This window comes from Rhinolophus sinicus, linkage group LG10 (genome assembly GCF_036562045.2).
Source record: "Rhinolophus sinicus isolate RSC01 linkage group LG10, ASM3656204v1, whole genome shotgun sequence".
Taxonomy (NCBI): Eukaryota; Metazoa; Chordata; class Mammalia; order Chiroptera; family Rhinolophidae; genus Rhinolophus; species Rhinolophus sinicus.
In genome coordinates, this window is record NC_133759.1 from 52,821,337 (window position 1) to 52,831,438 (window position 10,102).

The following is a 10,102-nucleotide window of genomic DNA, read 5'->3' on the forward strand; positions in this document are numbered from 1 at the left end:
GAGGGAAATTCATAGCAATGCAGGCCTACATAAACAAGTAAGAAATATCTCAAATCAACAGTCTATCTTTACACCTAAGATATCTGGAAAAGAACAGTAAACAGAGCCACAAAGAAGGAAATAATAAAAATCAGAGCAGGAACAAATGAAATAGAGATCTAAAAAACAATACAAAAGATCAATGAAACCAAGAGTTGGTTTTTCGAAAACATAAACAAAACTGACAAACCTTTAACCAGTGTCATCAAGAAAAGAAGTGAGAGGGCCCAAATAAATAAAAATAGAAATGAAAGAGGAGAAGTGACAAGCGACACAAAAAAAATACAAAAAAAAATTAAGAAAATACCATGAGCAACTATACGTCAACAAATTGGACAATCCGGAAGAAATGGATAGATTCCTAGAAGCATACAATATTCCAAGGCTGAATCAAAAAGAAACAGAAAATATGAACAGACTGATTACTACCAGTGAAATTGAATCAGTAATCAACAAGCTCCCAACAAACAGAGACCTGGACCAGATGGCTTCACAGGTGAATTTTACCAAACATTCAAAAAAGAATTAACACCTATTCCCCTCAAAGTATTCCAAAAAATCTGAGAGGACGAAGGCTCCCAAGCTCATTTTATGAAGCTACTGTTACCCTGATTCCAAAACCAGACAAAGACATTACTACAAAAGAAAATGATAGGCCGATATCCCTAATAAACATAAATGCAAAAATCCACAAAATATTAGCAAACTGAATTCAGCAATATATTAAAAAGATCATACACCAGGATCATGTGGGATCCTTTCCTGGTATGTAAGGTTGGTTCAATATTTGCAAATCAATTAACATGATACACCACATAAACAAAATGAAAAACAAAAATCATATGGTCATATCAATAGCTGCAGAGAAAGCATTCAACAATATCCAGCATTCATTTATAACAAAAACTGTCAACAAAGTGGGAATAGAGGGAACATAACTCACCATAATAAAGGTCAGCTATAACAAACACACAGCTAACATCATACACAATGGGGAAAACCTACAAGCATTACCCTTAAGATCAGGAATAAGACAAGGATGCCCATTTTCATCACTTTTATTCAACATAATTCTGGAAGTTCTAGCAACAGCAATCACATAAAAAAAAAAAGAAAAAAGATGTAAAAGGCATCCAAATGGGAAAGAAGTAAAATTGTCATTATTTGAAGTGACATGATACTATATGTAAAGAACCCCAAAGATTATACCAAAAAAAACTATTAGAACTGATAAATGAATACAATAATGTAGCAAAATACAAAATTAATATTCAGAAATTGGTTGCATACTTATATACCAATAAAAAACTACCAGAAAGAGATATTAAGAAAACAATTCCATTTACAATTGCATCTAAAAATAAAATAAAATACTTAGGAGTAAATTTAACCAAGGAAGTAAAAGACCTGTACACAGGAAATTATAAGACATTGAAGAGAGAAATTGAAAAAAGATGCAAGTAAATGGAAATATATACCATGCTCATGGATAGGAATAATTAACATATTAATAGTTAAAATGTCCATACTACCCAAAGCAATGTATAGACTCAACACAATACCTATCAAAATACCAATGGCGTTTTTCACAGAACTAGAACAAATAATCCTAAAATTTATATGGAACCATAAAAGACACCGAATTGCCATGGTAATCCTGAGAAGAAGAACTAAGCTAGAGGTATCATGCTACCCAATATCAAATTATACAACAAGGCTATAGCAATAAAAACAGCATGGTAGTGACATAAAAACAGACACATAGATCAACTGAACAGAATAAAGCCTAGAAATAAACCCATCCCTATATGGTCATTTAATCTATGACAAAGGAAGCAAGGCTTTATTTGGTGGTAAAGACAGTCTATTTAATAAGTGGTGCTGGGACAACTGGACAGATACATGCAAAAAAATGAAACTGGCCCACCTTCTTACACCATATATAAGAATAAACTCAAAATGGATTAAAGAATTAAATGTAAGACCAAAACCATAAAACCCCTAGAAGAAAATATAGGAAGTAAAACTCAGACAGTACCTTTAGGAATATTTTTTCTACTGTGTTTCCACAAAAATAAGACCGGGTCTTATATTAATTGTTGCTGCAAAAGACGCATTAGGGCTTATGTTCAGGGGATGTCATCCTGAAAAATCATGCTAGGGCTTATTTTCCGGTTAGGTCTTATTTTTGGGGAAACACGGTAATATATCTCCTTGGGAAAATGAAACAAAACAAAGTATAAACAAATGGAACTAACACAAACTAAAAAGGTTTTTCACAGTCAAGGAAATCATCAACAAAACAAAAAGACATTCTACTGAATGGGAGAAGATATTTGCCAATGATACATCTGATAAGGGGTTCATATCCAAAATTTATAAAAAAAAGTATACAACTTAACACCCAAAAAACAAATAATCCAATTAAAAGATGGGCAGAAGACTTGAATAGACATTTCCCCAAAGAGGACGTACACATGGCCAATACACATACAAAAAGATGCTCAGTATCACTAATCATCAGAGAAATACAAATAAAAACCACAATGAGATACCACCTCCATCCTGTCAGAATGGTTATCTTCATTAAATCAATAAACTACAAGTGCTGGTGAGAATGTAGAGAAAAGGGAACCCTTGTACACTGTTGGTGGCATTGCAAATTGGTGCAGCCACTATGGAAAACAGTATGTTCTTCAAAAAATTGAAAATAGAACTACCTTATGACACAGCAATTCCACTCCTGGGAATTTATCCAAAGAAATCCTAAACACTAATTCGAAAAAATATATGCACCCCTATGTTTAGTGCAGCACTATCCACAATAGTCACTATAAGGAAATCCAAATGTTGAGTAATAGATGATTAGATAAAGAAACTATGGTACATTTACACAATGGAGTATTAACCTGCCATAAAAAAGAATGAGGTCTACCATTTGTGACAACATGGATGGACCTAGAAGATATTATGCTAAGTGAAATAAGTCAGACTGAGAAAGACAAATACCATATGATCTCACTTCTGTGTAGAATCTAAAGAACAGAATAAATGAACAAACAAAACAGAGTCATCAATACAGAGAACAAACTGATGGTTGCTAGATGGGAGAGGGTTAGGGGGATGGGGGAGAAAGGTGAAGGAAAGGGATTAGGAAGTGCAAATTGGTAATCACAAAAATACGAGTAGTTATGAGGATGTGAAATACAACGTAGGCAATATAGTCAATAATGTTGTAAAGACTATGTAGGGTGTCAAATGAGTATTTGACTTATCGGGAGGATCACTTCATAGATTATATAAATGCCTAACCACTACGCTGTACACCTGAAACTAATATAAAATAATACTGAATGTCAACTATAACTAAACATATATATATATATATATATATATATATATATATACACACACACACACACACACACACATATATATATATTCACAAGATGTAAAGCACAGCATAGGGAATATAGTACATATATATACATATATACATATATATGTGTATATATATGAGTATATATGTAAATATATATATGTATATGTATATACACACACACACATATATATATTCACGAGATGTAAAGTACAGCATAGGGAATACAGTCAATGGTATCATAATAGCTATGTGCAATGTCAGAGGGGTAGTAGACTTTGGGGGTCTATCACTTTGTGAGGTATGTAAATGTCTAAAATTATGTTAGATACATACACCTGAAACTAAAAAAAAAAAAAAAAAAGGTAGCCCTGAAACAAACAAAAAGAACACAGCAGGAGAACTTTCTGGGCTTATTCCAGTTGAATATACAGTATTATCAATCTGAGAAGCTATAGATATTTTCTTCAAAGACACTGAGAAGCCCAGGTGCAAGCACATGATAGATAGATAGATAAGTGGGGATTCAGAAAGGGCTGGCATTTGCTAGGCAGTCATGATGAAAGGACAAGGAACAAGTGCATTCTAGATCTTGACCAAGAAGTGACTGAAGTTATGCACTATGGATTCCGTGTTGGATAGAAGAGGTAGTGAAGACAGAGACAATACACACATAAATGAACTAAACACAGTGGAAAATAGAATGGCCAACGGAGTAAGGGTCTCAATTAGGTTGAAGAACAAATGTAGTGTGAGTAACTGGGTAAGCAGTTAAGAATTGAAGATTGGGGTCAGAGAGGGATATCTCAATGTCTCAATTAGTAATTTTAGAGGTCCTGCAGTTTGTGGTGATAAAGTACAGGGTGTGACAGTGGGAATGGGTGGTAAAGTATAGTAGAAGAGGTCATCAGAGATGAAGAAATCAAGAAATTGAGAAGCTAAGAGTTTGGAGAGATTTTCTTCACAGATACTTAAGTCACCTAAAACTATAAAACAATAGTAGGACTTGGTAGTACAGAGAAGGGCTATGAGCCGCGCGCCAAAGTCTTAAACAATTGAGGAATGGGGTCTGGGTAGACTGCAGCCAACAATTTCATGAAAGGATTTTGGGGTGAATGAACAGAAATCTGACCAAGTCCGTTTTGTTATAACCGTCACTCTCATTTCTTTCCAGAACTTAGGTGGCTCTAATTTCTAACACTTACTTTCCAAATCACAGATGGACTGCCAAGAATCTTCCATTTTGCTCCAGGATTTTTTCCTTGAGCACTAAAGATTTCAACAAATGCACCTCCCTAGAAAACAAAAATGAAATATTTAAATTAAAGTGAAAGACAATGCTAAGAAGAAAATAACCACCCCCCACATAATCTATAACCACCATTCCAGGCATCTGTCAGTTAAATAGATCTGGGAGGAAACACTATCCCTGTTATTATTCCTGTGTTATACCTTGATTATATCTGAGTCACAGTAGTTTTGATCTGGGTCACCTTGAATTACTGATTAAAGGAATTTTTTTTAAAGCATGGAAAACATTAAACAAATTGTGCCATATAAACCCTGCATTCTCTCAGTGTGAAGTTCATTTATTTGACATATAGATCATGCTTACAAAACATTCTATTCAATCCAGACTAATAAATTCTGATAATTATCTCTGGCTGCACGCTTTTTAGTCATACTAACCTGAACTCTAATGCCAGCTTTGCCATTTATTAACTATCTGACTTTGGAGTTAACTTAACCTCTTGATTCTTCATCTGTAAAATGGGTTGTTGGATTAAACAGGATAATAAACATAAACCATCAAGCATAATATCTCACATATAGTGACAGCTCAATAGTGCCAGCAATGATTATTCAAAAAAAGGGCAAATAGCTTAATACTAGTCAATAAAAAGTTTGGGAGGGAGGAGATAATGATTCTTATTTTGAGCATTCCTATAAGATCTTTTTATGTATTTAATACAAATTAATTTAGAAATCTGTAAAATCTGTACAAGAAAAATAGAGAATCATATCTCTAGAGAAGCTACATGTCTCCTATCATAAACCTGAGAAGAACATGGAAGAACACGATTATATAAAAACACTAAACACATTAGTGAATGTCCACAAGCTTTAATTATAAGGGAATTAAACAAGATGATTATCTCTGAGGAAGAGTTTACGCAAGAAATTAAGAATCTGAAATAAAAACTAAATATGGTTTTCTTTAATGGCCTGTTTGAATTATAAGTATTGCATGAGCAAATTTGTCTGATTTTTGTAAAGAATTTCCAGCTTCTTATTTTTCTCAATATAAAGATATTTTTGCTTCAGAGTTTTAACATGTAATGACTTGAAGACATTTAATTTCTACTTCCTTATGCATTATTATGTGCAAACTGTGTGTGGGATAGAATTACTATAGCTTCTGAGATCAGGTCATATTTCACTATGAATTTTAAATTTAAGGCAGCTTTTTTTTTTTAAAGAAATATCCTTATACCCGGTGAGATAGAAAACTGCCCCTCTCCATTTCTTTCTGCTGTCTCCTGTTTGTCAAGTTGCCCACAGTAGGTGTATGCTTTTTTACAACAATATATTTTACCTATATTAAGAGAAATTCTAATTGTTCTAACAATGCGAATAGAAGAAAAAGAACTACAGAATACTGTCGGAACACTCATAAGAAGGCAGGTAGTGTTTGGTGAAAAGGTAGAAGCAATGAAGAGTTGGAGACCAGTGGAAGAGTGTTCTGGCACAGGGACAAAGTTGTTCATCCTAACAGCAGGACTAGGATGGCAACCAGACCGTAAACTCAGGTAGAGGTAGGGAGGGGAGGGCAGGAGATTAGGGCACAGGAAAAGCAGGAAGGGAGATGCCCCGGGGGAAGTGAGGAAAGCAGGTCATGCATGGAGACACTCTAGGATACTCAAGGTGAGGGAAGGATACCCACAATCAGTTTCCCCAGTGTGATCTTTGGACCACCTGCATCAGTAAGAACTATGGGAAGTTGTTATAAAGGTAAATTAACTAGCTCCATCTACATAGATTCTGATTCACTAGATCTGGAGTGAGGATCAGGAAATCTGCATTTTTTACAAGCACTCCAAGTGATCCTAATATACTCCAGTGTTTGAGAATCACCAACCCCCAGTTTTGGGGAAAAGAAAATGGCATATAGTCAAAGTGCTTATTTTCTTTCTTTGTTTAACCCACTCATGAATTCACGTATTCACTCTCTTCTAAATAGCTTCTGACACACAGGTGTGCATCAATAGTTGGGTACCCAAGGCGCTTGTTAAAACAAGATTTATGGGCCCTGCCCTGAAGATTCTGATTCAGAAGTCTGGTTGGGGTTTAAGATCTTCATTTTAATCAGAATCTCAGGCAATTCATCATACACCTTGAGAAGCACTGAGCTGGAGACTGAACGAAGTCAAATCATATGCCCAGACGTTAGTTGCTTCCTTCTTTTTTTTTTTCTTTTTGGGTCAAAACCACTCATCCATTAATTCCTTCTTGCCCCGAAGAAAAGACCGTATTATGGGGGAATGGGGGAAGCTTTGTCCTCACCCCGAACACGAGCTACGTCATGTAAGAGGAGAAAGCTATAGACAGGCTGGAGAGCCGTTTTAGGTTACCTGGTACTCATTTTTGAACATTCCCGCAGGGGGCCCGGGGCTTAGGAGCACGGCGTTCAGGGCTTCCAGCGAGTAGCCAGACCCTGACGGATGGAAATCGGCGGGCGGGGAAGGGTTTGGTGCTTGGCTCCGACTGGGACAGGCTCTGCTCAGCCCCTGTTCAGCTCCATCGCGACCCCTGCCTTCACGGTGCCGGGGTGTGGGAGCGCGTAGCTGCCTGGACAGGCTCCGGGCAAACCCTCGGGAGTGATTGTGTGCGTAACCTACGTGACCGTACACCCACCCACAGAGCTACCGACAACCGCCCGATTGCCCAAGAAAGGCGGGCGCGTTCCCGCCCTTCCTTGCACCGCCCCCAAATCCGATCGGAAAAGGGCGGGGCTGAGCGGCGCCAACATTCCGGCCGCGCCCATTGGCTCTGCGTGTTGCGCCTCACGGACTTCTCGCCAACGTGCACGTGAGGCTACGCGGTGACGTCACGTTACCCAAGCAACCGACGGAATCGCTGAGAGACCTTGGACAGCGCAATGTGTGACGCGCGCTCTCCTTAGGTCGTGACCTGTGTCTGCGATAAAGCTTAAATTTAGCCATGTTTAAAAGCTACCACGGTGCTGGACTCTTCTAGAAAACGTGTCACGTCGGCTTGGACGTGTCACGGTGCTGGACTCTTCTAGAAAACGTGTCTCTCTTCGTTGTAAACACTGAAAACTGGTAGGTTACTGAAGGAAAAAGTCATGGAATCATGTGGCCTTTGGTTGAAAGGTTCCCAAACTTGGGCTCATTGGAACAGTAATAGGGTCTGCTAGCCCCTTTCATTGCCCAGGGAGGTGGAGTATTTATTCAAGATCACTGCACATGTTAAAAAGCCAAGTGTTTTTGCTCAAAATAATTACATACATTATTGAGACAGGCTCTCTAAGTTTAACTATTTGGTTATTTCATTTAGTTTCAATGCAGAACTACTCTTATACGGTAGGTATTGTCAGTTTTTGACTGAGGAATTGTGGCTCAGAGAGGTAAAGAAGTTTGCCTAAGATCACATGGCCAATAAGTGATGGAGCTGGTTTGGAGCTCTTGTCAGATGGACTCAGGTCGAGTTAGGTCAGAGGCACAGGGTTAATCAGGTACCACTCATGCAGCCACGATAGGCTAAGTGGTTCACAGGTTCACAACCACGTGAGGTAAGGGTTAGTTGAGAATGTTCAGGTTCAGGGTTAATTAGGTTTTACTCAAGGATGCAATGTTGACTTTTGGTTATGGCTGAGCCTGTTACCACTATAATTCACCACAAAGTCTCGAATATTTGTTGTCCCTACAATATGCTAAGCACTGTGGATCCTGTACAGGGTGAGAAAAATGAATGCTATCTGTACTTGCTCCTTATCAGGGCTAAGAAGAGCAGATAAGAAACAAACTCAAACACACTAAGTCTAATACTAGATGTGTACAAAATAGAGGTGGGGATATCACATAAATGTAAATTGCAGTATAATATCTAGAATCCAGACTTCCTTATTTCTATAATTCAAGCCTAGTTCAACAGTTTTTGTTAAGGCTTTGTGGTGGGGGTCTTTGGGAATTATGGTCAATAGACATGGTCTCTGTCTTACAAGATTTGTTATCTATTCGGGGACATTTATCCATTCATTTCACAGGTAATTCCTAGGATTGCAATATATTCTAGACACTATGCTAACAGCTAGGTTCAGAGGGGAGGCCCCCATCTTCTTGGTGCTTCCATTAATGGGGTGAGAAACAATAAATAAATAATTGCAACTTGTGATAAATACCGTGAATCCAATGATAGGGAATAACATCGGAAGGGTATATTAGTTTCCTGTGGCTGTTGTAACATTACCACAAACTGGGAGGCTTAAAACAGCAAGTTCATTCACAGTTGAGATCAGAAGTCCAAAATCAAGATGTCAGCAGGGCAGCATTCCTTTTGAAGGCTTTAGAGGTGAATTTGCCCTTTGCGTCTTCCAGTTTCTGGTGGCTGTCAGCCTTCTTGACTTGTGGCTACATCTCTCCATGACTTGGTCACGCTGCCTCTTCTCTGTTTGTGTCTTCTAGTCTGTGTATCCTTTTTAAGGACAATTGTGATGGCATTTAGGGTCCACGTGGATAATTCAAGGTAATCGATATTGCAAGATCCTTAACTTAGATATATCTGCAAAGACACTGTTTTTCAAACAGGGTAATATTCGCACATTCCAGGGGTAGATACAGATATCCTTTGGGGGTGGGGCACGACATTTTTTTGGCCTAACACAAAGGCTCACTTGCAGTTTTTGATAAATGCTATAAGGTGGTAAACAGTACAATGAGAGGCAGGAGGATCTCGGAGACATCTTTAGGCTTTTAACAATCTACTTGGTCTCTGAAAGGGGTGTTTTGACACCATTTCTGAAGAGAAACCTACAACTTTGTCCTGTTATTTTCTTTCTACCCCTTATCATTATCTGAATTTATTTACTTATTTTTTTGTTTGTTTATCATCTGTCTTTAGCTATTAGAAGGTAAATTCCATGAAGGTAAGGACTTTTTCTATGTTCATTGTACTTAATCTCCTAGAGTAGTGCCTGGCACATAGTACGCGTTTTATAAATACATATTTTTTGTTTGAATTAAAGGCACCTTGCCCTTTTAAACTCAGCATCCAAAACAAAACTTCTCTAAACCTGGGCCTTTTCCATCCTTCTCAATCTCACTAATACCACAGTGCCTCCTCTTTCTCACTCCCTGTGGTGGGCAGCTTCTAAAATGGCCAGCAGTGATCTCCACCTGCTGGTATGCATGCCCTCTGTGTAATCTCCCTTTGTATGTGGACTGGACCTAGTGACTCCCTTCTAATGAATACAAAATGGCAAAAGTACTGAGATGTCATTTCCAAGATTAGGTTACAAAAAGACTGTGATTTTTTCTTCTTTGCTTTCTTTCACTCCCTTGCTCTGGTTCGCGCCTTCCCTTCTCTGTCCTCACTTTAGACGAAGCAAGTTGCTGTGTTGTGAGTAGCCCCTTGGAGAGGTTTACAGGGCAAGGAACTAATGTC

At 38.0% G+C, this 10,102-nt stretch overlaps 1 protein-coding gene across 3 annotated transcripts in view; it reads right to left on the bottom strand.

Annotated features, from left to right (window-relative positions):
- CFAP20DC (CFAP20 domain containing) overlaps nt 1-7,346 on the bottom strand; it is a 256,111-nt gene extending 248,765 nt beyond the window's left edge. For all 3 annotated transcript variants that reach the window (XM_019724118.2, XM_019724119.2, XM_074313195.1), the window contains exons 1-2: nt 7,051-7,346; nt 4,624-4,713 (exon numbers count right to left, since the gene is read on the bottom strand). In XM_019724118.2, coding sequence (XP_019579677.2) covers nt 4,624-4,713; nt 7,051-7,071 — 111 coding nt within the window. In that variant the 5' untranslated portion in view covers nt 7,072-7,346. The remainder of the gene's footprint in view (nt 1-4,623; nt 4,714-7,050) is intronic.
- Nucleotides 7,347-10,102: the final 2,756 nt, after the last annotated feature.